This window comes from Corapipo altera, unplaced genomic scaffold (genome assembly GCF_003945725.1).
Source record: "Corapipo altera isolate COAL_440 unplaced genomic scaffold, ASM394572v1 61305, whole genome shotgun sequence".
Taxonomy (NCBI): Eukaryota; Metazoa; Chordata; class Aves; order Passeriformes; family Pipridae; genus Corapipo; species Corapipo altera.
The window spans coordinates 1,164,433-1,191,254 of NW_020884909.1; the positions used below are offsets into that span (position 1 = coordinate 1,164,433).

The window sequence follows — 26,822 nt, forward strand, 5'->3', positions numbered from 1 at the left end:
TTCAAAAATTAAATTTAGCTTTTACAAACAAATATAATGAGAGAACAATTTAAAAATTTTGGGGCTCCAAAACCTAAGGCTAAGTCTGTATAAATCTCCCATTGTCAAAAAATTGATGTCACACTGCAATTCACAACAGAGACCTTTCCATAACCTGGAAAATTCTAATGGAAAAAGAAACCCTTTTCCACACACTTTTAGCTCTACCTTTGAAAGCCATAGCTGAGAAAATATGATTCCTTGGTCTGTGGCTATGAACAATCCAGTGGGGAGAAAGAATAAGCATCAGCTAACCAGGACTGTGCTGAAGAACAATTTAAGCTACAGAACTCAAGGACATGGCTTGTCTACTCCAAGTCAGGCTTATTCCTGTTTTATTACCTGTGAGGACAATACTACATCATAACAAAAACCATGAATTGTATATGCAAAAGGTTCAGATTTCCCTTGGTCTGAGTTACATCATGCCCACATTTTCAAATAGCCAAAAAATTCCGTCACCCGAGATCACTGAGATATGTTTGCACCTGTCTTTGTCTATCCTGCTGTCTCCCCTGTAAGCATAATCCATGGAAAAGGTACTCAGCAAAGCACTTGGAAAGCAAGCCACAACCTTCAATCTGCTCTAGGCCGAAAAGCATGCTGACGGTTTTTCTCTTCATCCCTGTTACATAGCAGCACAGCCGATGGCAGAGCCAAACCAACATGAAGCAAAGAGTCTTCTCAGCTCCAGAAATCTGAGCTGTTACATTGCACCAACAGCTGGAAAACTCACTTGTTCACAGCTCCTTCTTCAGCGACACTGATGATGGGGTTGTCACAACACAGGCAGAATAACTGTGAGGAGATTCAGACCTAACAAACTCTGTCACTGGAAAGAAATAGGGGACCATAAACAGCTCCTTCAAAAATCCAGTACTATACAGATTTCAGTCTATCCCATACAGCCAGAGTGAGCAAAGATTTTTGGATGCAACAAGGGATGTAGGAGTCCAGATACCACTGAGACTAATAAGACTTACTCTTCTAACCCACTTAATACTTTTCCAAATCTGCTTCAGCCAATACATGTTTACTTATCTGGCAAACATCACATCCAGGAGCAAAGGGTATGTTCCGCCTTCACACTGCAAGAAGCCTGTAGGAAACAGGACATCACCCCCTGCACTAAACACAAACCCATCGACATGACCCATAAGCTTGAACTAAAAGTTTTCATGACCCAGCATAACCCATTTAACCACGAGACAAAGTACTCAAGAGACAAAGCTGTAAAGAACATTAGGTTCAGGCCACATAGCAGCATCTGCCAATACTCCCTCTCCTCCAGTGTAAAGAGACTTACCCTCCTGCTGTTTTTTAGCATGCCCTTTGGTGACAGAAGTGTGAAATACTGTTCCAGTCTCCAAAATAATTCAATTTACACTCAGTAGAGCCCTGAAAATAAAGATATCCTGAGACATCACCTATCCTCCCCTCCAGGGAAGTATGTAGAGTCACTTTGGTGCAAAAGTAATTATGTTTCAGAATACAATCTTCTCAAACATGAAAATCTAATTCCTGCTAGAGGAACGGAGATCTATTAAGAGGCAAAAAACAAAACTCCCAGCTACACCTGGATCTCTGCAATACCGGGCTACTGTCAATCTTAATGAAATTTGTGCTAAAATTTAGACAACATAAACTAGCAAAATCCACCTTCACTAAATCCTTTAACAGCAAAACATTTTTTAAAATAGGAAACATCAAAAACAAAAGCAGCATCACCTGAGGCTAAGAGACATATTAACAGATCAGTGGAGAAAATAAGCAAAACAATCCTATTCTGGTATGTCCTTTTCTCTTAGTCAGTTATTTGTCTGTTGGTTATAGAACAGATTTTGTACCCATCCAGAAAAGCACATCTGTTGTAATCCTGATGCATACTTTCTACTTTGTGACAAAAAGCCATCCTTAGCTCCTGAAAGAAAACATTTTAAATCCATTTTATTTACAGAGTTTCACTGCATGTGAAAAGCCTAAACTACTTGGGAGACTAAATCCACCTTCATTAGAGCAGCCAGACTACCTCACATCTTCTTAGCTTGCTTTGCAGTAACAATCCAGTTCTACCTCACTAAAAGCTACTGGAATGGCTTGTTACTAATAAGGAAACTGGATTTTCAGGCTAGGAAAGGATCAGTTTCTCAGGACTCCTAAAAAAAAAAAAAGAAATGAACCTGGAGTGTGACTAAAGCATGTGGCCAGGCTGTGCTTCTCTAGGAAACCCAACAGCAGAAGCACCATGCTACCATTCCCTCTGTTCCTGTGAACTCTTTTGCTGCTGCTGTTTCCAAGTACTGGAACAGTGTATTCATTGCAAGATCTCCATTACAGCTCTGTACAGTACTGCTGATCCTGATGTTACACAAGTAACAGAAGGCATAGTACAGGAAGAAAGGCAGTGGCATTATTATAACTTTTCAGCCTGGAAAAACCCGATTCTTTTTCCATCACATACCATCCCACAGCATCCTTTTTGCCAGGAAAAACACACACACACACACACACACACACAAATCAAAACAAAACAAACAAACAAAACCACAAAAAAAACCCACTCAAAACAACAAACAACAAAACACAAAAACCCAACCAAATAAATAATAATTAAAAAAAACAAACAAAAAAAACCCAAAAAACAAAACAAAACAAACAAAAAAAAAAAACCACAAACAAATAACAGTCATAGGAATTATCTTTTTCAATCTATCATCAAGATTACATTAACATGGGGTTTTTTCAAACTGAGAACGCCCTGACCTTTTCAGAAAACTTTTGGTAGATGAGAGTCCACCTCAATTCCTCAGAGCAAATCTAGGCAAAGCCCTCCACACAACTGGCAATGAGGAATTGCAGTGCTGCCACAAAGCTGGCCGAGCACACAGGGCATAGGTGAGATGTGGAGGGCACTACATCTCCTTGTCACCCAGAACAAAGTAGGTGGAAGTCTGCAGGAACACACCAGTATCTGCTTTCCCTCTAGCCCAGGACCTGTTTGCAGAAACTTGCTGCCAGCCACCACTTGCAAGTAAGGCTCTCCTTCTCCTGAACACCAAAGCCTTCCACTGCTCTAGACATTGTCTTGCAAGCTTTGCTTGGCGTCCTTGTACACATCTTTGGGGCTCAGCCTCCTTTTGTTTTTATCTGGCGGCAAGTCTCTCTTTGAGGAGACAAACACAGAGAGAGAGAGAAGGGAGACGAGACCATACAACCAGGCATTGTGACACTTGGAGCATGTGTTTGGAGCACCTGATCCCTTCTCTCCCACTTCACAGAACCCCAGTCCTACAACTACTTTGGTGCTCTATTGTAGTAGTTGGAAGAGGCAGCCATGTTGTGAAGCCACGAGGAGTGAGGGCAGGATCCCCCTGGGGGGCTCTGGCCCCCCAGCCCCCAGCTGGGGCTGCAGGGACTTGGAACAGTGTTAAGCTGGACTATGTATCTGCAGCTATAAGCCAGGGGATGTTTCTCCACTGTGAGCTGCAGCAAGAGATACTGAGAAGCGGCGGCAGAACTGCACTGGCCGAAGAAACGGTGGCAGAGAGCCAGGAGAGATAAGACCAAGCAACAAACAGCACGCAGCCAAGGAAGACACAGAGTTGTCTGAGAGACGAGAGCCAGCAGCTGAGAGAGAGTAAAACTGAGCTCTACAGAGGAAGTTTGGGTAAGAACTGAAACTAAAACCCCAAACTCTTTTTGTGACCTTTTCTAAGTGGAAAGGATGGACTCCTACTGAATGGAAGTCCTAAAACTGCAGCAGCACTGCAGAAAGGAGCTAAGAAAGCTCTGAGAAAGAATGCAGAGAGGGTGACCTTGTGTGTGTCCCCCCCCCCGCCCCCCCCTGCTGCTTGAGACAGAGCACAGAGCTCTGTAGGGGAACTTGAATCCCCTGAAGATAAGGACCATCACGAAGACCCCTGCGCTTCGTGATATGACATGGTGATAGTGCCCCTTTGTCCTAGGAAACACAGCCCACAGAAGAAGACCCTCGCTTGGAGACGAGTGGCCAAGGGGCTTGGATACCCCCTCGTGTGAGCTGGCAGAGGTTCAGCTACAACTCTAGCTATGACTGCTGCATGAGAAGAAGAGAACCTGCTCCCTTAGAGACATTGCTGCTCTGAGAGTGGAAAGGGATCTTTTCCTCCTTCCCTCCTGGACTTTTATTTGGAGGGGAGAAGAGATTTGATTCATTATAAATACTTACGTCATGGTAGAGATAGTTAAGATTGTATATAATGTATTGTATTTATTTTGTACAGTCATTGTAATATATATATTCCCTTCCCCCATTTTGAGTCTTGGGTGGTGTCTGGAAACCCATCTCACACTGGGTTGAGATGTGGGAGGGGGCTTGGATTAGGGAATTGGATTTTGGAGCTCCTCCTTTTTCAATAGAAGATTCATTTTTCATAGGTAGGCCACTTGCTAAACACACTACACTGCAGTGCAGGGTCCTGGCCAGGCAAATTATATGATGTGAGCAGTTAACCTGGATATGTCAGCATGCTGATCCTCTGAACTTACTTCAGTCAGCTAATTATCCAGTAGCATTTGCCACATAAAGCAAAGCACAGGTGACTGAACTCCACAACTCCCAGTGGCAGAGCCTGATGTAAGATAACACTAGTAACCATGAAAAGACTTGAAGACAAATTCTGCAAGGTTACCCATTGACTATCAGGTAAAGAGTATGAGCAGATAAGCACAAAATGTAAAATTTAAGAGCACCCAGACTTCTACAGGACATGCTAGTGCTTGCCACTGGTATAGCTTGGAGAAGTGGACGGGAAAGCAGTGATGCCAGAATTAGGAGCTGGTCTGTCTTGATATTTTCCCTGTAATCTCTGTCACTTACTCAATGGCTGCAACACCTATCAGACTTAATAGTCTCTGTCCTTGAGAAATTTTACTTCAGCCTTCTCCACTTCTGCACCAACCATTTCACAACCCATTTTCCCGTGGGTGCTCATGATGTGCAGTTTTGAAGCCTATACCAGCAGTCCCTTTGCTGTTTGACTCATGCTGGGACAGAGTTATTTCCTACCACAGTTCTACCACTCCTAAATAAGATGGCACATGACTGAAAATAAGATCATCTTCCTTGTAGGAGCTAAAACTGAGAAATAGATTGGCTTCAGTTACCGCTACCCGAGACCTAGAGACTTTACCAGATTTTCATTCCAGTGAGTCTTATCAAAAAGACAGTACCTTAATTTTCCCCTGCCACTCTTAGTAGAAGTCACAGCAGAGATAAGAGATGACCACTTGTACTCAAATCAGTTTGAGGCAAGTACAGTTTCTGTCCTCATTGAAAGCAAATGCAGAACAGCTTTCAGAAAGGTACTTTTGCAGCAGTAATAACTCTCAGCCATGAAAAGCCCATTAATAAAATCCTCTGCTGGAACCCTCTATGGCCAATATAAAGTTCCTGTTATCCATTTTCTAATCTGCAATTACTCTCCTCTAGGGGCTGAAAGAGATGGAGGAAAATATCTTGGCCAGGAGGAAAATATCTTGGCCAGGGCAAATGCAACTAGAAACAAAGTAAGCAATCTGCAGGATGTTTGAAAGCCTTGCATAATACTTAAAATACTTCATGTGAAGACTCATACCTTGGAGAATCTCCAGGTTTCCATTATATGACCCACAGCTAGACCCTGAATCACCTGTTTCTGGGGGAGCCAGGCTGGATTAAAACACAGTTGGAACAGAAAACAAATCAGAGTTCAAGTAAACCAGAAGTGCCAATGCACACACTCACACTTTAACAGTGTGAAGGCAGTCATTTGCAAGCAGAGACATTGGGGCTGAAGAGGATCTTGGTCAATTTGGTGTGAGATCCCAGCTTCAAAGCAGATGTCTCTCTTAATTCATCAGAACTGCACCTCTGCCTGGCATGGGTGATGGGGCAGAAAAAAGGAGGAGAAAGAGGGAACATAAAAGGCCTCTGAACAGAAGCACTGTATTGTCCCCTGGAACAATGTGGCAACATGAGAATATCTGGCTCATTGAAAGTCCTTGAGAAAGGCGGGTGAGCAGAAACCAGGAACCTTAGCTGGAAAGAGAACGCTGAGAAAACGCAGCAGCACTAGGGCAACTGCCTTGTTCCCAACCTTGCAAAAAGTTACATTTTTTCCTCCCTCTACCAAGTAGAAGTTGACAGGTGTCTGTGCAGCTCTCACCACTGCAGACCCTGGGAAGCTCTTTAACCATCCATGATGGAATGGCACTGTCTATGTACAGCACATGCCCTGGTGAACCTGCTTCACCTACTCATGCTCTGTTCTCTGTTTCCCAGTTGGAGGAAAGAGCACTCCTTTTCACTTCACAAGAGCTGCCAGCGAGTGGAAAGGTAAGCCTTAAGCCTCTCATCTCCCTGCACCTCTGGCTGTGAAACCTGCAGTGCAAACAGATGTACAAATCCAGTAAGGAATGCAATTTTGCCCAGAGGGTATTTTCCATGTAGAGTGTAACAAAGTGGTGGCAATTAGACTGGCAGGAATCTGGGCTTCCCTCTTGGTCATCTCCTAGCCAGCAGGACTATCGTCTGATGCATGCACCCTGGGAGCAGGAGGAGAGTGGGGAGACCTGCTGTCCTGAGACCTGCACAGACATCACATGTGCTTCCACACGATGCTGAAGGAGGAAACCTTCAACAGACACTGACTTCCAGGAGGCCTGTGGCACTCCACCATGGAACTGAAACACCTTGGCTCAAGCAGTAATGCTCTTGCAGAGCTGATGCCTGTCACTCAACAGTCAGGAAAGTTTGCTTAATGGTTATCATTGTTTTTAAACATGAACTCTGGTGGCAGTCAAAGTACTTGCTGGATTACAGTCAGTGCTCAGGCATTTGCATTTGACCTGTCCAAGTGTCCTGTGAATAAAAGTGTCTGTGTATTTCAGGAAAAAGTAAAAGCAGAAAAAAAACGCTAAACCAAAGTTCTGACTAAGTATTGACATTAAACTGCAAAAAGGAACCAGGTGGGAATGCAGTTAAAACTCAGTTCTACCTCTGCCCCTTTGTGCTTATTCCAGAAAAGGGCATGAGCCCAGTATTTGGGGGGAGTGGAAATAACAAAAAAAAACTGTGCTCATACTGAAGGGGAACAAGACTGAATTTCCAGATTCCTGTGGAGTTTAGAGGTAGCAGAGAAAGTGACAGCAGCAGGATTGTACAGCCTCACAGCACCAGGGTGCCAGGCAAACCAGACCTGACAGAGTTTCTAGAAAACCCAGCCCTGGATGTGGGGTGAAGGGCAGAATGACAGCCATAAGCAGAAACTGGGAGTAACTCAAATCCTATTTCTTTTGCTTCTCCCCTTTTCCTGCTGCACACACCCTCAGGGGGCTGGTGCTCTGCATACAACCATGAAAGCACAAAGTGACATTTCATTCAACTTCTGCATCAGCAGCAACATCTGCCCTAAACCACATTGTTGTTAAGATAGGGAAAGAGGAAGGAGAAGAAAACACAAGTCAAGGAAAAGGAGAATTGAACATAGTGTTTCTCTTAACACTACGTCTAAAGCTCTTGACCGCAGAAGCTGGATAAGGAGTGAAGTTATAGGGACAGCAGGGAAAAGCTGATGGACCTGAAAAGGCAGGAAAACAGAAGTATCACTTGCAAGAAGTCTTCCAGTGAGCTGAGATCCTTTGGGCTGGTTCTAGCCCATGTAACGTGCTCATTCAGTCCCCATTCAAACTCTGGGCACTGTATGTGAGTGTCTATACAAAGACTAAAAAGAGAGAGTTGAATGAGAAAAACTTGTGTATTTCTAATCAAGAATCGATGCTGATTTGCAACCACTGAGCATTTGACTGAGTAGGAAGATTGTGGGATGTAAGCCAGTGTGACCAAGGCATATGACTACAGAACTAGTACCCTGAAATGTTACACTACAAAAACGTATATAACATGCTTGATACAGGGAATTGGTACTGTCCTTGGCTGGGACACGTCTCAGGAAAGCAGTGTGCATGGAGGGGCAAAAAGTGAAGGTCAGCTCTACCCCCTGCACCGAGAAGCAGCTGTAAACTGAGTGTACAACAGCTGTGTTTTCCAGAGGTACTCTCCATGCATCCCATGCCTGTATAAAGAAATCCACCATCAGAATTTATTCCTAGGACTTTTCTTACTTCTTCTATAGCGACTGAAGCGTAAGGGACTGATGTCTGCAGGAGATCCCGCACTGATATACACAAGCTTTGCATCAAGAAATAGCAGCTGACCTTTCGAAAAATTCATTCAGACAAGATTATCTGTAGGCACCTTTCCATTTGCCACAGTCTACCTGCTTCACCCTTTGCTAGCTTGGTCTGCATGCAGAGGGAGCTCTTCGCCAGGTTGTGATCTTCACCAACACTAGTCACAGAAGAGGAAAACAAAAATTTCGCCACAAGCTTGGACAGTTTTTCTGCAAAATTTAGAACAGATGTGATGCAACTCATTTTCTATCTGGCTATGGAAGACTCTCCAAGATCTGCTCAAGTGCCACAGGACTCCTTCTTCACACTCTTTCCTAAGCCAAGGCTATTCTGGCTTGGAGAATATGTTCTAGATCCACCAGCCTGGCTCTATAACACACTGGCAAACTCCTTTACTTAGTGAGATCTAGCACCCTGCAGCAGTTCTACAGACTAGATTGAACCAACATGCCCTCAAGAGATCTCCAGCATCTGTCTTGAAGAGCAAGAACAGAAAAGCACACAGCACATGGGATCACAACTAGGCACATACCACTGAGTCACCACTATCACTCCACTGCACTGCCTGAGAACTTGCTCTGTGCCAGCTTGCAGTCCTGCATATTCCCTTCCAAATCACAGTCACCAGCACTGAACTCAGCAGTCTGCAGGGTGGTTCTTTCCAGAAGGGTATTTCAGGTAGAAGGATACATAGAAGCATCAGTTATGGATGAGCACATATGTCTTAAAGACAGTGGTATGTGGGAACAACTCTGTTTCTCCTGTATTGTAATCACACAGCCTCTAATTTGTCTAAATTTTAGATGTCTACTTAGCTACTGCCTGTGCACAATCACACTTGGTAACTGGAAAATGAAACCACACCTTTTCTCAAGGACTTCCCCCTGTAAACTCATGATCTTAAAATGAAGTAGTAGACTCTTAATCTTTTATAATAGAGCTAACCTATAACCTTTTGAAAACAAAGCATATATCAGGAATTATTTCTGGGACCAGCAATACTCACAGGATGTACCTAGTTTTTTACCAACCTGGATGAGGTCTGAAATTTCATTACTCCAGGACAGCAGTGATACTTTCCAGTCAGAGTGTTATTCACCTATGTATTTTAGGTGTATAGGTTTCTTCTAGTGCTGCAAAAATGTACCTGAGATACTTAAATGAAAGTATAATCTTTCTCTTGTTCTCCTCTGGCAGAGTTTAAGGGAGATGCTCACTGAAGCACTGTGCAGTACTGGTAACAGGTGCTTCCACCCCCTGTACCATTGCTAATCAGCTAAACCAAGAGTTTTCCATGTCTTCTTTTGGCTTACCAACAGCTTCAAAGCCAAGAAAAATGTATGTGGTGTCACCCTCTCATCTTTCTCCATTTTCCCCTTTCTGGAAAACATGGCTGTAACCACTTTATTGTTAAACATTCCAAAAACGCAGCTCATCCCATGGGACTCCAGCTGTGACAATAGCTCATTTATCTTTATAAACAGGCCTCATAAATTCACACAGGGATGAAACTTGTGATCAAATTACCCTAGCCTAACAAGTTACTGTACACTGGCTGAGCAGCAGAGACTGTTCAGGAGGTCAGACCTAGGCTGTATGCTATGATCTGTTTCAGCAGAAATGCCTCCATTGGAAGCTCTCAGCTACTCCTGACATGCCTGCATTTTGCAGGGTCAAGCCTCTTTGCAAGCTTCTGTGAAACTGGAAATGCAGTGCCCAACACAAGACATAGAGAAAGGTACATTACACCTGCCTACCAGGTTCCCAGTGTGGTCTCCAGGAGAGTACAGATATAACTCACCTCGGGGTGTCTGCAACTGCTTGATTACAGAAATTTCAGCCCAGGTAAAGAAAGTTGATAGCAGAGGCCCTTTGGTGGAATACAAACCCTCACAAAATCAAACAACTGAAAGCTAAAGCTGGGCTGTATTTTCTGTCTGAATTTGCCTGGATTTGTTGATGAAAACTAAAAATTAGTCTTGAGAACCACTGCCATGGGACAGAAACGCTGTCAACTGGGTTGCAGGAGCCAACTTACATTCCTTGCAATCCAGTCTGGGCCAAAAAGGAATCATCTGACCAGTACTGGACAGGAGGGTGATAGGAGTACAGTCCACTTCTGAAGTCAAAAAGGAAATAGTCTTCAACTCTGCAGGCATGTGCCTTTAGGGTGCCCAGAATGGTTTCAACCTCATTGTCCAAGGAAAAGCTGGCAGCTACAGAACACTTCAGGTTCTGTAACAGGCAACAAGTAGCGAGCCCTTGGGAGCAGCCCTCAGACAAAGCCACAGTATCAGAGCACCACAGTTCTGTGTCAAGACCTGAGAACATGAAGAACAAAGTTTAGCACAGAGGCACCCAACTGCATGACCAGGTGGATATGCCAAGCCCATATCCCCTTCCTGGTCCACATTCCTTACTGTTGGTTGGACTGCTCCAAAAAGCACCCAGCCCAAACTTCTACCTTGAGTGGCTGCCGATGCCCAGGACCCTTCAGCCTGCGGACAGGGCTGTGCTCCTCTGCAGCAACAGTGCTCTCACCCAAAGCTAGAGGATCTCAAGCGTCACACAGTGCACCTGCCAAACAGTCCACCAGTCTAGTGCTGACTTGACAGGATGATAATCCAGTCACAAGTGCCCTCAAAGCTCTACACACAACTCATGGTCCAGTCCCTGCTAGCTGAGTAAAAAGGAAAGTGCATTGGTATGCTCACATAACACTGGGAGACAGCCACAGGCAAAGAGCTACCCATGGGAGCAGCAAGGAGAGACAAAGCCATGTTTGCCACCTGACATCTGTTTCTGCTGTGTAATATGCTGAGCAAAGAGTATTTTTAATGGAAAAATCTGGCTAGCTGACAGACATATAGCAAGCAAATGCAAGGAGCTTATAATGGTACATGTGACCAGTGCAAATCCTTGTCACAGTTCATAGTGTGAGATTTCAAAGCCCTATCACACAGTCCAGGCTTTTTGAAACAAACTCTCCATCCTTCTGAATGCAGAGACAGCAGATTAGCAAGTGAATTCCCCTTTTACTCTCACTGAGGGAAAATCCCTGAAATCCCCAGGTAGTTAAAAAGATCTTAATTAAACTCTAATTATGACAATAGAAATGCGAAGCCTTAGTTATTTTGGTTCCCACCAGCCAGCCCATTCCCCATCCCTGATGTCTAGACGTGGAGGCTGCAGGTGTGTCTGCACAAAAACTGAGAACAAAAACAAGTCTAGGTCACAGACTCCAGCAGCCAAAGATGCAAATAGGATCAATTCAGTTGTTCCAGCTCCAGCTCATGTGCAGAAAACCCTGATGTTCCCATCACCTAAGGAGGGAGGGCTGTTCCTGACAAATACATCTTGAAGTTACACCCTCAGGGCAGAAGATGCAATCAGGTTACCACAAACAGGGTCCCGTCCAACTCGTTTAGCAATTAAATGCTCTGCTCCTCTGTAAGCTCTTTCATCAAGCAACTGCTCTTCATTTTGCTCCCAATTTAGATCTTAACTACTCCTTACAGATCTTGCACCATGTGCCTCTCCTTGCTTTTTCTTTTTCTGAGGTTCTCCATTACTGTCATTGTCAAAAACGAACCTGAACCAAAGTTTTATGAATGGAAACACTGCCAGATCTGGCCTCATGATCCCAGAAATTAAAAACAAACAGTATAGCTGACCAATTACATGTAGCAAAAAACCCTCCTTATTTGAAATGAGAAGTCTAGCACAATTGTCTCCCATTTTATACTGGTATCTTTTGCATCTAATTTCAAGCCATCACTTCTAACTTCCTTAAAAGTGGTGGAGAGGAGAGGGGACCAAATCAACCAACAAACCATGTAACACATGTAAAAAGGTAGTTGTGTCTTCGCTTCCTACCTTCCCCACAAATGTAGACTGTTACTAAATAATAATTTTATATCAGGGGCTATCAAGGGCAGCCCTTTCACCCAAGTGAGGTTATAGATTAAGTAGGAAAAATGATGTTGCTGTTATGTCAGAAGGGCTGTATTTGTTAAGCAGGAGTCTTACAGCTCTCACAGTCACATTAGCAGTCCAGAACTTGGAAGACCTGGGAACCCTCTGGAGGAAAGCAAGAATCTCTCAGTGCTTTGTTGTTGGAAAGGTTGCTCTTTGACTAGAAACATGAACAAATATTATCCTAGTTAATGGAAAATGATCAATGTAGAAAACTTTGCTTCACTGTCTATCTGCAACTAATTGTATGAGGAACCGGCTGTAACATGAAAATGGCAAGACTTTCAAGTGCTCAGTCCCAGATTTGGAGCCAGGATTTCAAGAGCAGTCAGCCCTTAGTGGCTGCCTGCTTTCTACTGCCACCCAAGCAGTTTTGAAGACTACCTTTGAAGATGTCATGCATTTGGATGCTCAGATAGGAAGAGTGCTATGACAAGGTTTGGCCACAGGTAAGTCATGTGGGGAGATAATTCTCAAATCAAGAACAGACAACAGGTAGAATCATCCACAAAGTGTCCCCGTAGTGGAGAAGCCAAACCAGAGAGGGTCTTGGCTAGGAAGTGGCGGACAGTGTTTACACACTTAACCATAGGTCCACACAGAGGGTAGACATAGGTCCAAACTCTTTGTGTTCAAGCTTAAACCAATTTGTGAGAAATACAGCCTGGACATCACCTCAGTATACCAAAGCAAGTGCATGCCACAGTACAGGTCAAAGTCTGCTCATTTTCTGAGCCAACATCAAACTAATATTCGTGACACTACAGCTGAAGCCAACAGCAAAGCTGCACTGGTTTTAGTCTGGAGCACTAATGCTTCCAATACAACAAACATGTAAGCATGTGCATAACTTGAAAGGAACAGCTGGGAGGTCTGAGGGACTGACTTCAGTCCTGAAAGTCAGTGGTGGCAGATTCTATATAGCTACAAAATCTTCTGTCTTCTAGAAGCCCAGATACTGCTAGAAATGAGACCTGAATCCTTACAGGGTATTACAACAAGAGGCACTACCCATGAGAGAAGATGGGTGGAAGAACAAGTCTTTAAGAAAAACTAGGATAGAAAGAGCATGAAAGGAAAAATGAACACTATGGCCCTGACATGGAGACAGACTAATATTTCCATACTCCCTAAAGTTGCACAGAATTTAGAACAAGATTGACAAGGCAGTAAAGTATTTCAAAAATAGTGTACCCATCACTGTGCACTGTACAGAAATGATACTTTCATGACTTAGCAATGTGGGCAGCCAGCCTGAGTGAGCAAGAACAGAGACATCTGGCTGGCAAAATAAGAGTCATTAAAAAAAAGATAAAGAGAAAACTGGTACAAAAAAGCCCCATGACAGTGTTGGCTGTTGGGAGTATTTTCTTTATTTTTTACTGTTCTCACTTCACAAGTAGAAGAAGGAAGCTGATAGCTTGGGTTTGTCTGGACTTTGCAGTTGCTGACCATTGTGAAACCCAGGGAGACAACAGTAAACTGTTCCAGACCTTCACCTGCAATAACATACATCAACAAGGCCTTGCTCAAAGCATGGATCAAAAGAGGAAGGTAGCTAATAACAACATATTGCTTGGAAGTGGCTTGGGAGTCCTCCTCACCAGGTAGTACAATCAGGTTGAATGTGAAGGAAAGAGCAGATCCTATGCAGAAACAAACTGAAACCACTTAACTTGCTCCTCTGCCAAGTAAATAATTCCTCTCTGACTCTGCTGTAGGATAAAAAGCATCCCTCTAAATGGCATCCAGAGGGATCTGGACAAGTTTGAGAAGTGGGCCCATGGGAAACGCTCAAAGTTGTAAAAGATCAACAGAAGGTGCTGCAGCTGAGTTGGGGCAACCCCTGGTATCAGCACAGGCTGGGGATGAACAGATCAAGAGCAGCCCTGTCGACAAGGACCCGGGAGTGCTGGTGGGTGAGAGGCTGGACATGACCCAGCAATGGGCACTCACAGCCCAGAAAGCCAATTGTGTCCTGGACTGCATCCAAAGCTGCATGGCAAGCAGGTTGAGGGAGGGGATTCTGTCCTTCTAGTCTGCTCTGGTGAGACCCCACCTGAAGCATTGCATCCAGCTCTGAAGTCCTCAGCACAGCAGAGGATACACAATAACAGATACTGTTCCCTGGAGTATTTAGTTCTGAGAGGAACACCCCAACACATGGACAACACAAAGGTCACTCTACTTGCCTGGTGTGATACTGCATGAACAACAGTGCTGAACTCCATCTGGTTTGCAAACACAAAGGCGCTAGGACCAGCACCCACACTAGCCTGTGAAGCTCCCTGCAGAAAACTGTGCTGTGCTGCCCTTCACCTTGTATCAAAGGAAGGGAAAAAAATCCAAAACAAAAAAATACTCTTCCCAATGTAGAGGGCCCAATAACTGTGGGCATTTAAATATCCACTGTGATACTTTTACCATCAGCACTTACTTCTCAGCACTATTCACTGCACCCCTGCCTTCCCCGAGAGACCACACCTTTCTTTTTAACTTGCTATTACAAAAACTGAGCCCCAGCCTGTCCTGGGCTCCTGCCTCCTCTCAGGGGCAGAGAGCATACATCCAAAGGTCCAGTGTCTCTGAGGGTGAAGGCTGCCCAAAGAAGAGAACAGGGGTCTCCCCAGGAAGGCCTAAATGAATTTACTATCTGGACTGAACTCCTATGCTAGCAAACTCTCCTGAGGACTTAAGCAAAGACACAGGTGGCAGGGAGCAAGTGAATCACTGGGTAGAAAGCACCCCACACCCCAGCCCGTGCTCTCGCTGCTGTGATATCCATCTGAGCAGCCAGCCTGGCACCCTGCACACCTGCAATATCCACCTGAGCAGCCTGGCACCCTGCACACCACTCTGCCTCACCTGGGAGAAGTTCAGACCATTGAGCAGGTGGCACTGCTCTTCTACTTTCTCCACAGCACCCGTTTGCTTCCGCAGCCGCTCCGCTTCCTGGGCCAGGTACAGATCCAGGACGGGCACACCCCGTGACTTGATGTCTGCCTCTGTCAGAGAGTTCACCATCAGCATCGCCCAGACTGGCCTCTTCCTCTCCCAGTTGCCAGCAATGGCGTTGAAGAGATAGTCTGCATACAGCCCTTTGCCCCGTTGGTCTGGGGTAATCCAGGATGGCATCATGAGCTTGACATACTCCAGGTGCCGCTTGAGTCGGTGGTAAATGTCACGGGGCAGCACATCCTGGAGGTTCTCCCCCTGTGGCAGGAGCTGGCAGCTGGTGAGAGCTGAGATGGTGTAGGGGTCAGTGAGGTCCAGCTCAAAGTACACGATGTGGCTCTGCTGGAAGGCTTTTTTGGAGTTCTCTGGGACAAAATCCCAGACACGCGTATACGGGACATGGATGGTGCCAAAGAAATAGGACGGGGGATCTTTCTTGATGGTCCACAGGAAGGAGTTCAGCTCATTTTGCTGTGAGAGAGGGAGACACATATGAGTAAGTACACACTTACTTACACCAGGCCACTGCAGTACAGGCTTAAGGTGCCAAGCTAGCAGGTCACCTGGCTCAGCAGCTTGCCAGCATGGACTTTTCCTAAAGTGGCTTCACTCACACAGAGTCCCCTTTGACCATCCTTTTGCTCATGTCTTGAGGTCAAAATTTGATTTTCATTGAATAAAAACATGAGAAGATTGGCCATGGCTTTCTCCTCCTGAATGGTAACACCAGGTCTTCTCAACAGTGACATCATCTGATACATCACCCAGGTATCTACCAAAACCAGCAGCAGAGCATAGCCCTAGCACACCATCTCCAGGCAGGATGCTTATCCAAATTCTGCCTTTTATTGAGTCAAAAGTTGGCATCACTTTGGTGAAGCGGAGCAGGACAGCAGGGTTTCTATCGCCTTCACCTCAGCACAGCAAGGCATCTTTCATCAAAGAAACTGTTGTGACATTCAGTCAGAGGGTCATGCAGCATCTTGGGAGAACTTTCCTCTTTGAGTATACTGATTGTGGTTGAGGTGGAGTGAATTTACTTCACAGTGTCTACATGGGGCTATGTTTCATATTTGTGCTGAAAACGGTGTTGATAACATAGAGATGTTTCTGTTGCTGCTGAGCAGGGCTTACACAGCATCAAGGCCTTTTCTACCTCTCCTAAGACTACTAGTAAGGATGTTGGGGATGCACAAGAAATTGGAAAGGGATACAGCCAGGACAGTTGATCCCAACTGACCAAAGTGATATTCCATATCATACGGCACCATGCTCGGCACAAAAAGCTGGGGGAAGAGTAAGGAAGTGAGGACACTCAGAGTGATGTCTTCCCAAGTAACTGCCACATACGATAGAGCCCAGCTTTCCTGGAGATGGCTGCATACCTGCCTATCAAAGGGAAGTGGTGAGTGAATTCCTTGATTTGCTTTGCTTGTGTGCATGGCTTTTGCTTTACCTACTACACAGTCTATCTCAATCCAAGAGTGTTCCCACTTCTACCTTTCCAGCACCCTCCTGCATCCCATGGAGGAGGGATTCAGTGCATGGCCGCGTGGTACTTGGTTGCCAGGTGGTGTTAAACTATGACAGTGAGACATTAAGAAAATGAGAAACACAAAACACAGCTGGCAGGCAGACTTGCCAGAGCAGGTAGAAATCCGGTTTTACAGGGACATAGCACATGGCAGATAGACACATACCCAAGACCCTTCACAGCTCAGTTCTCCTTCTTAAGAGGAGTAGAGGAGGGCATGCAATACCTTGGAAAATAAGAGAAAAAATTCTGCAGGCCAAAAGTGACCTGTGGTTCCTGAGTACACACTTCTAAACACAGTGGAGGAAAAAGCTTCTTTCTTTAGATTAGCTTTTTAAAACTGTCCAAAACCACAGCCATCAGGAAGTCAGAATCAGATTTAAGTTTGTTCTGCTGAAAAATGTGCCTCACAGCATGACCAGGAACACCTCGGTACAGGCCTGTGGTGTTCCTGTAGGACAGAAGAGCAGATGGGACAAAATAGATCCTGCTTAAATCCTTCCAACTCACTTTACACCAGCACCAGGCACAACCTTCCTCACCCACAGCATGCATGAACCCCACTGGTCAGCAGTACTTACTGGAGCAACGGACACAAACAATTTCTGTCTGCGCAGACAGGATGAGGTAGCCTTTGCATGTCTAAGTAAGAGAAAAGGCTTCCAGATGCACTCAAGCATCTGGTCAGCTGTGAGCCAGTAGATAACTTTAACCTCAGCACTGGGGCTAACTGTGCATGTATGCTGATCCAAGAAGCCTGCCTGACTGCCAAATGCAGAACAGGCTGCTTGGAGGAATTTATTGGAAGCACATTGACTATAAATTTCTGACAGTAAAGCCACAGGGTCAGAAAGGTTAATCTTACAGGCTGCTCTGCAATGGCTTATCCCAGACAACCTTCTCCAGCAGCTCTCTACATCAAACCCAGGCCATGGGTCAGGCAGCACTTCAGAGAAGTGCTACCACCAGTCCAGCTTACCAGCATGCACCACAGAATCATAGAATATCCACAGCTGAAATGGACCCACAGGGGTCATTGAGTCCAACTCCTGGTGCTATACAGGAAAAAAAAATAAAAAATCACACCATGTGCATTGTCCAGACCAAATATATTGCAAAGGGCTCTTCTGACTCTTCCACAGTGTTCAAGAGTCTGAAGGATACTTCAGATCCTGGTAACACCATGCTACAACTCTATATCATATAGGACAATCCTGACACCCGAATTACAGACCATAAAAACCTTCCTGAAGACCATGGGAAGAAGGGAAAACAAACAGGAAGAGCACCAAGAGCTGAAGAAGATACAGGGCAACAGCTAAATACAAATCTGACATAGACCTGGGAAGAACACAGGAAAATGAATGTGGAAAGTAAAACCAGGGAAAACAAAACAGGGTTCCCCCTATCATTAGTCAGAAGGGAAAAATGAAGGGATTCACCACTGTGGAGGGAAACGAACTGAAAGTAGTGGTCAGCCAGCAAGAAGGAAGGACCAGAAGTTCTGCTTTCTATCTAATGCAAGAGTAAAGACAGAAGAGGCAGCTGGGGTAGGCAAGGGGTTAGGAGGTCAACACTTTTCTTCACACAAGTCTGATCATGTATCTGGGAGTGCACAGGAACAACCACAACTGCAAGGAATTTTAAAGAACAAGTGGTCACCAGCCAGCTTAAAACTTCAACCCAGCTCCTCAATAAACCCAACTGGAAGGCTCAAGTAAGTACCAGATGAATGGTACTAGACTTTAACAGGGATCATCAGTGTTGCTCTGGACTGCTGCACACAGCCTAGCTAGAAAGGCTTTTGGCATTACACTCCTTATTTGCTCTGCATAGCCTTCCCACTTTCATAATTGGATACTGAGAGCAGAGTAATACTACCAGCTATTAGTGGTACCACTGAAGAAATCACACAGGCCATCAGGCACAGAGTAAAGCCTTCCTTCAAACGGCCTGTAGCACAACCAGAAAAAAGCAGGCTGAGACCTAGCAAAAATTTTCACACAGTCCTCAAGACTGAGACCTTACAAAGCAGAGCAGCTGGACACTCTTGTTGGCACTTCCATTTCAAGAAGAGCAATCACGAACTTGGAAATGACCCCAAACACCATTCAGACCTGCCTTCTCAGAATAGCTTGGAGCCAGCATGAGAGCACAGAGAACCCTCAGTTTTCCACCACTGGTGGGGAACTTCTCCAGACCCCTGCAGAGTCAGTTTCTGGGCACCAGCAGCTCAGTATCATCACTAAGTGATGGTACAAGGGGAGCTCACAAAGCCCACTCTGCCTCCAAAAGGCTGGTCAGGACATGGTAATGCCTCACACTCCTTTGGCATCTCCTTTTTCTTCAGAAGGTGGAGACTGAAGTCCCAGCACTGCTCTGTGTCCATGCTGGACCCCTGCAAACACCCTGCTACTGCTCTGCATGAGAGGGGATGGGTCAAAGTCCTTGGTGTGCCTGAGCAAGTCTGCCTTCCCCTGCTATACCTTTGTGCACTCTCACATCCCTGCCCTCCTCCTGGAGCTCTCACATGTGTCACTGCAGCTTCAGCAAGGGAAAAGCAAGGATATAATCTCTCCCCAATACCGTAAAAGGGAAGCTGTTAAACAGTGCTCTAGGTGGCTGTGAGATAGCACAGGAGCAGTGCCAAGGCTTGTTCAGCGTTGCACCATATACCGTCACTGGCAGCACCTCACTTGCCTGAGAGCGTGCAGTAGATAAAGGTGCTACAACCTGATTTTCCCTTGCTGTGGGATCCTTTAACACAGCTGTTACATCAAAAAAGGGTGCTTTAAAACCAACATAAATTACAGCTGAAGTGGTGTCCTGGAGGCTTAAGAGAGCTGGGCTGTACACTTGAGGGATTTCAGTTTCAGCAGCATAACAAAAAGGTTCACAAATAGATCAAGATGTATATTTCTGTCTCCATTCTTCAATTTACTGGTAGTACTCATGACGGGAAAAACCACGAGCAAATGGAAAGAGTGGCAGCCCCACAAGAGAACACAGCTTGCTCTCACAACAAGATCCATCTAAAAACTAAAAAACAAGGCAGAAGACTGTAGTGATATGGGGAATGAGGGCTCAGAGGGAAAGAAAATCTGCTGTCCAAAGAATGAGGAGCTGGATGTGAACTCCAGACATGGAAAATCTACACTCGGTCTGCTTCTTTCTACATCAGATTTACTTTCTTCCATCTCATCTGTGTTGACTGTGTGTTTCAAAGCACTGTGCAGGTAGATGCACTCTGTGGCTTCAGGGAGTTTCAGGATCCCTAATCTTAATACTCACCACTTGGCCTCACAGCTATTCCTTCTTCCAAATCTCAGCCCAGAAATGCACTGTTTCTTAATCCACAATATTCTCTTACCTTTTTTTTTTTTCTTTTTTTTGTGTGCTGCAGAAGACAGAGCATGTGGCATGCAATATCTCACCCAGGCAGACAGCCCTATAACCCTCCCTTTATGGCTTTCTCCCTCTTTCTTATCTATCCTGGCGTCGTATCCTGTCATGTTCGTTTATAACTAATTGAGGCAAAAGTTGTGATTTTACTAACCACATTAAGTGGCCATGCAACTACAGTAATGCACACAAAAATGCTAGGCACATTTTAGTACACTTGAGCTTTTGCCCACCTGCATTACTGACACTTTCAAACTCAGCCTAAGACTCTAAGCAGAACTCACTTAGCAATAAACACTGTGCTGGCTACAGCTACTGAAAGAACACGTTTGGTCTCCATTTGCCAGAAGTGAAAAATAAAACCAAAATTTTTAACTAAAAAGCCACAGGTAGAGATGACTTGCTCTGCTGAAATGCATATATGGGGGAAAGCAGCCATAAAAATTAATTGGCCCTCCATCAGGAACAACACATCATAAAAAACTAACCCGCTACAACTACAAGCATTCCACTGTTAATCCCTAAGTTCTGGCTTCAATTTTTCCTGTACACTCCAATGTTAAGCAAAAAGAAAGCACTACCAGACCACATTACTTAGTAACTGGCATATAACCCCAAAAGATTTTAGCATACTTTATTTTAGATTAATTGTTCTCAATGTCTTTCTTTTTTTCCTATTAAAAAAAAAATAATGTTGGGGCACATTATTGCTTGTAGTTTTAACTATAATTTGGAGTGATGATGAGAAAGCTCTCTTAAATATTTTATGTTCATTCCTTTAAATAATTTCTTTCTTTCTTTTAGGTGCCAGTGTGCATATTTTTTTCATGACAGAAACTTCAGGCAACCTAACAAAAAGAAGAAACTTTGGGCAACCTAACAAAAAGAAGAAACCTGTAGTCTAGAGATGTAAGAAAAGAAAATCCATAAAGAACTAAAATAAAAACAAACAAAAAGCCATGCCCGATGATGGAGGAACAAGAGAATATATTTTTTCCTAAGAGGTTGGATGTAAATGTCCATAAAGATAAACTTAACAGCTTTGTAAATAAGGCAGATGCTGCCATACCTAGAGAGTGTAGCTACTACCACTGTCCTAATGACCCTAGGAAACAACCTGCCAATTCCACAACTATAGGTGGTCTCATGTTTTAATGACAGAGTAATCAGCAGATAATGAGATATCATTAACACATTTCACCAGGAGTTTTGCTAGTAACTGGCAGAAGTCCAGTCAATATCTCCTGAGCAAAACTACCTGCCTGTCCCACCAAATCTGTGAAATTTCCACAATTACAACTTCTGTTGCTCAGGCTTTCAGGGGTTGTCCCCTTGTCCTTGTTCTCAGTAGCTCCTTGCAATAGTTTCACAGCAGCTCACAGGTTTTTGCACTTCACGCCCTCAAGGGGAAGGAGGCACCCACTCCAAATGTTTGACCTGTCTTTATGGCAGTGTCACAGCTGGCCACTTATAAATCCAGTTGACAAACTGGTTCCAGGGACAAGCAAATTTTAAAGACACTATCCCACAAGGTAGGGTTAAGCTCTGTTTAACTCAAGCTAGGCAGACACCTCCAGTGAAGCACGTGTAGCTTGGCATATGGTTGAATGAGCAATTCCCTAACTCCTAGAAGAAGATATCCTGGGGAACTGGCAAGCTCAGTTGGAGGCAGCAAGGCCCCAAGACCAGATGCAAGTGAGAGGGAGGAGTAAAATCATGGAACAGACCTTCAGAGTCGCAAAACTTCTCACACTTACCCTTCACTGAGTCTGCTGTGGCTTTGGCACCTCCCCAGTGCAGCGGATCTGCACTTACTTCTGAGGGCATCCAGTCTCTGTAACAGCTCTACTGGAGGAGTTAACCCTGGCTGGGAAGGATAGTGAGCACAAGTGGTGGTCCACATGTCCCAGAATCACCTCGGGTCCAAGCAGATGCCAACAGACAGCACAGACGGTCCGTTAACACAAAGTTCAAGAAGGCTTTTCCTTCATGATTTTTGATAATTTCATCTCAGAAGCTTCAGCAAGAATGGCTTTTCCTCGGTGCCTGATTTTTCATGGAAATGACAGGCACCCTGTTTACGAACTTTGCACCGGTCATAGTATCACCCCTAACCTGCACCACTGATCCTCAGCTGTGTAAGCACCCATCGGTGCTAGGTCAGCCCATGCTGCGCCTGGTTACTGCAGTCAGGCTGATGAGGTTAGAAGATGATCAAAACCTAACACAATTTGTAACCGCGTTTTCACTCCAGGGGCACGACCTTTTGATGGTCCCAACCTGCTCCAGCACCTTGGCGTAGGCAGTAGGTCTAGAGGGTAGCCCTGCAAGGGATGCTGGCACCAACTCACTCCGGGCCAGTCCGTCCTGTGGCGAACGGCGCAGCTCGTCCTACTTAGCACAGGCAAAAGATCTTCCTAGGCTTCACCCCGAGGGTCACGCTCTTCCATCAGCACTCAGGCGGTGGTCGTCCCACCTGGCGCACAGCCCCGGGAAGCCACCTCCCTCCCTCCGCTCCCCGGTGCCGCTCCCGGGCAGGGGCCGCCGGAGATCCTCGCCCCGCGCCCTCCTGAGATCGGGAAGAGCTGCGGCCGACACGGCCCCGCACACCCCGCGCTGCCGCCACCGCCACCGCCCCCCGAGGGGCGCAGACCCGCGTCCCCAGGGCACCCCCGCCGCCAGGGGACCCCGGCCGGCACTTACCTTCCTGCGGAGCGGGCAGGCGGCGCGGCCGTGCCGGGCTGTGGCCAGCAGGAGGAGGGAGCCTTGCAGCAGCAGCAGCAGCAGCAGCAGCGGCAGCTGCAGCAGCAAACACATCCCGCCGGGGCGCACCATCGCCGCCCTGCGCGCAGCCTGTGGACCGCGTCCCCCTGCGGTTTCTGTTCTTCCCCCTTTTTCCTGCCTCCACATCTCCCGTTTTCCTTCTTCTCTCTCTCTTTTTTCTTTTTTTTTTTTAACTTAATTTGACCTTTTTTGCCTCTTTTTTTTTTCCCCCTCCCGCTCGCTCTTTATTTAGTTTGCTGGGGGTTTCCAACTCCAGAGCCCTGGCAGGAGCGGCCCCGTCCCCCAGCCGAGCCCTCTAGTCGCTGCCCCCTCCTCTTAAAGGATCCCGGGCGGGGGAGGAAGGGGAGGGCGCGGGCCCCGCCGCCCCGGGGGCGGGCGATGGGGCGGCAGCGGGGGTCCCGCAGCCTCCGGCCAGAGCCACGCATCGCGGGGACATCCCGCCTGGCCCCGGGGGCCGCGGCGGCTGCGACCCCCGCCCCGCAACCCTCGACGAACGCGCCGCGCCCGGGCCCGCCGGGAGCGCACGGCCCCGGCCCTGCCCGCCGGTCTCTGCCCATCCTGCGGCTCTGCTGAAGGGAACACAAAACGGAATGTGGTGGTTCTTCCTTCACAGGCCTCTTCGCCGGCTTGAGCTGTTCTGACTCGTTCTTGTTTCGGGGTGGCTGTTGCAAAACTGTGTGTCCAGGGTGCTTTGCACAAGCGGTGTTCGCAGAGTCACAGAATGTTCTGACTTGGAAGGGACCCACGAGGATCAAGCTCTTAAGTGAATGGCTCTTACAGAGATTGAACCCGTCACCTTGGCGTCGTCAGCACCATGCTCTCTGATCCTTTTATGATCAAAAATACACTAAAAAATTATCATCATCTCGAATAGTGAAATTCAGCCGTTTTTGCTGAGGAGACTGTTATTTAAATCATCACAGAAGTACCTCTTGCTATTAAGTACAGTCTTAAAAATACTGGGAAAAGCCAAATATATATCAGTTTTTAGTCCAATGCAAACTAAAAGAATGAGCTCTCATAGGTCTCAAAATATTCAATAGGGTCTTCCTGATAATTTTATTATGGCATATGTAATTAATTCACATATAGCAAAAATTAGCATTTTTAAGGCTTAAACTAGGTCAACCTTCAAAGTTAGAACACTAACACAGTGGTTCACTAAGGTGTATGGTGCTACTGTATGGAACACTGCCTCCTGTATTATCCCAAGTTGTTTTAATTCAGTACTTCCACTGACGCCAAAATCTGTTGAAGCCTTAAATAGAGACAGTAGAGGTCAAATGAAAGGGAAAAGGTTATGCCCTTTCATGAATCAGCATTTGCTACCTAATTAGAAGAATAAGGTGTTGCTTTTATGGAGACCTTTCTGCACAGTGCATTTCTCCATCTGTTCTATTTTATATATATATATATATAAATATAATACGTGTTAGTAATATATACTATTATAATAGTAATATATATTATATATATTATACATCTGCAAAATATACTATTTAGTAATAGGGTTTTTACCATTTCTACTTAGTAGTCATCATTACACTCATTGTCCGGTGGGAATGAATGAGGTTGCTTCTGGATCTTTTTTTTAATCGCTGGTGGTTCTGACCTACTCTTGGGCTGGGTACAGAGAATGAATGAAGATGGTCTTAAAAGACCACTATGATTTCTTTATGATGTGGGCCATTCCTTCTGAAACTGTGCACTAAGCAACAGGCAAGCTGCAGACCAAGTGTTTCAGGCTATTTGCAGACTCAGATAGCCATTGTTACTTTGACTTTCCCATATTCCTACTCTTAAACAAGTCCTTTTCAACCCCAGAGATCCAGATATTTGTCCCCATGGTTAAATTCTGGTTCAGAGCAAATGGCAAACTCCCCACAAACTCAAAGAAAGAAAAGGTGCAGTTCTTTAATTTTGCCTAGTTTTTTTGATGGAAAGCAACTCTTTCCAATAAATAGGCAGAGCCAAAACCTTTCACTGTTTTGCCTTCTCTTATGTGCAATACTGTGTTTCTTAATAGTGTGTATTTTGATGAGGAGAATGATACTGGAAACACATGAAATGCATTTTCTTTTGCTAGGTAATGCTGACCATTTAGAGCAAAAGGCACTACCTGACTAAGAGCGTAGCAATATTATGCAGTATATAGTAGTTATAGTCCCTGATTATTTTAATTTAATTTTTATTCCTTTTTTTTTTTTTTTTTTTTTTACAGCAGGGAAAAACAGTACCTTCATTTTACCAGCAATCCAGGTATTCCTATACCAATCTGAGCAAGAAGTGTTTTTTCATCATCCTCTTAAAAAAAAAAGGAACCCTTGTTCAACACTGGGTGTTCAAATGTGAGTTTGCCTAACAGTCATAGACAGTTAAGCAGCTTTTACAAACATCACTCTTAGCAACCAGGTATAAAGCAGTGACAACATATTCTTTGCCCTGAAGTACAGTGAGCTGGACCCACATTTTGTCATATGTATTTCTGGGCATGGAAGCCAGGTAGCATTCATACAACACATATATCAATCTATAGAGAATAAGAATAAATTTTTCATGGTGGAGAGATGTGCTGCCAGACCAACCAGGCACCTTCTGTGTGACCATTTGGTTTGCTTTTGATTCTAAATCAGCAAAATATATAACAACAACTTCTGAAACACAACTTGCAGTCATACAGGCAATGCAGGTTAACATGCCGCTTGGCCTTGTTTTTGAATTTGTGGGAAAGGCTTTCTTTATGATGAATTGATAGTGGGAAATAGGGAACAAGGAAGGACAGAGGGAATGTTTAAAAGAGACTTCCAAAGTAATTTTTATTTTCACTGCAACATTTCAGTAGAAAGCCACACCCTAGACCTATTGTCATAAACCCAAGAGATAAAACCAACATCTTTATTTAATTAATTTCTGTCTCTAAAATGACCAGGATTTGTTTATCCCCATCCTTTGTGAAATGATTCAACAGGACTTCAGCCATGTGCTTATGTAGATTGCAGAGAAAGGGTAAACTGAGGTATACACTAAATGCTTTCCTTAATCCGGGCCTTAGATCACAGAGAGTCTGTGGGCTGAGTTATCTGGTTGGTAGTTAATTCAGGGTAACTGAAGCAGTCATGTCTCTTACAGTAGCAGAGTTTAAGCAGCTACTTCAAGCAGCTGTCATGCACAGGCAGTTGCTCACACTCACATCCCACACTTTAGGTTTGCCTACAAGTGGGGCCAAGCAGTGACCTGGGCTATGTGCAAAAAGAGGCTGCTTTCTTTTTTCATCAGCTGATGCTTAACTTCAGTCAGTTTCTCAGGCCATAAGAGTAGTCACACAGAAATGGCTGAGAGGTTATCAGAGGAAAAAGTCTCCTCAAGTGGGTGTTACTGCAGACAGATCTGCAGAGGATCACAGTCCAAAACTCCTTCACGTGCTGATTTAGGTGGCATGAATCTGTGTATACACATGGCACAGAGCATGCACCCCTGAGAGACCTCCAGACTGTGCATGTGCCTTTGTTAACTAACTAACATCAACCTGCAGCGGGAAAGAAAGCCAGCTCATACAGCCAAACATAGTGAACTCTGAGTGAAAGAAACTGCAACAAAAGAGATTTGCACAGACTTCAGGACAGAATTATATTCATGGTCCATTAACAGGGAGGTCAGCTCTGACTCACCCACTGTTGGACATGATTTGGCTGGTTTTGAGTTTAACATAGATTTTAAACAGCATGAAAATTAAGCATGAGGATTTCTCACCATTTAAAATTATGAAACAGATATCATAAAGCAGATAATAAAGAAGGCAAAGGGGCTTTCTTCATCAAGTTGAGAAAAAGTACTCTATCTGCATTTGAAAGGAAGTTTGCTTAGAAGAATTGATGTGGACTTCAGAGATTCAGGAATACAGAATCCCAATTATACCTCTAAA

The 26,822-nt window shown here is 45.0% G+C and overlaps 1 protein-coding gene across 1 annotated transcript in view; it reads right to left on the reverse strand.

Moving 5' to 3' along the window:
- TRABD2A (TraB domain containing 2A) overlaps positions 1 to 23,716 on the reverse strand; it is a 68,739-nt gene extending 45,023 nt beyond the window's left edge. The window contains exons 1-3 of the mRNA XM_027652986.1: positions 23,697 to 23,716; positions 22,820 to 22,898; positions 15,091 to 15,651 (exon numbers count right to left, since the gene is read on the reverse strand). Coding sequence (XP_027508787.1) covers positions 15,091 to 15,651; positions 22,820 to 22,898; positions 23,697 to 23,716 — 660 coding nt within the window. The remainder of the gene's footprint in view (positions 1 to 15,090; positions 15,652 to 22,819; positions 22,899 to 23,696) is intronic.
- Between the last annotated feature and the right edge of the window lie 3,106 nt (positions 23,717 to 26,822).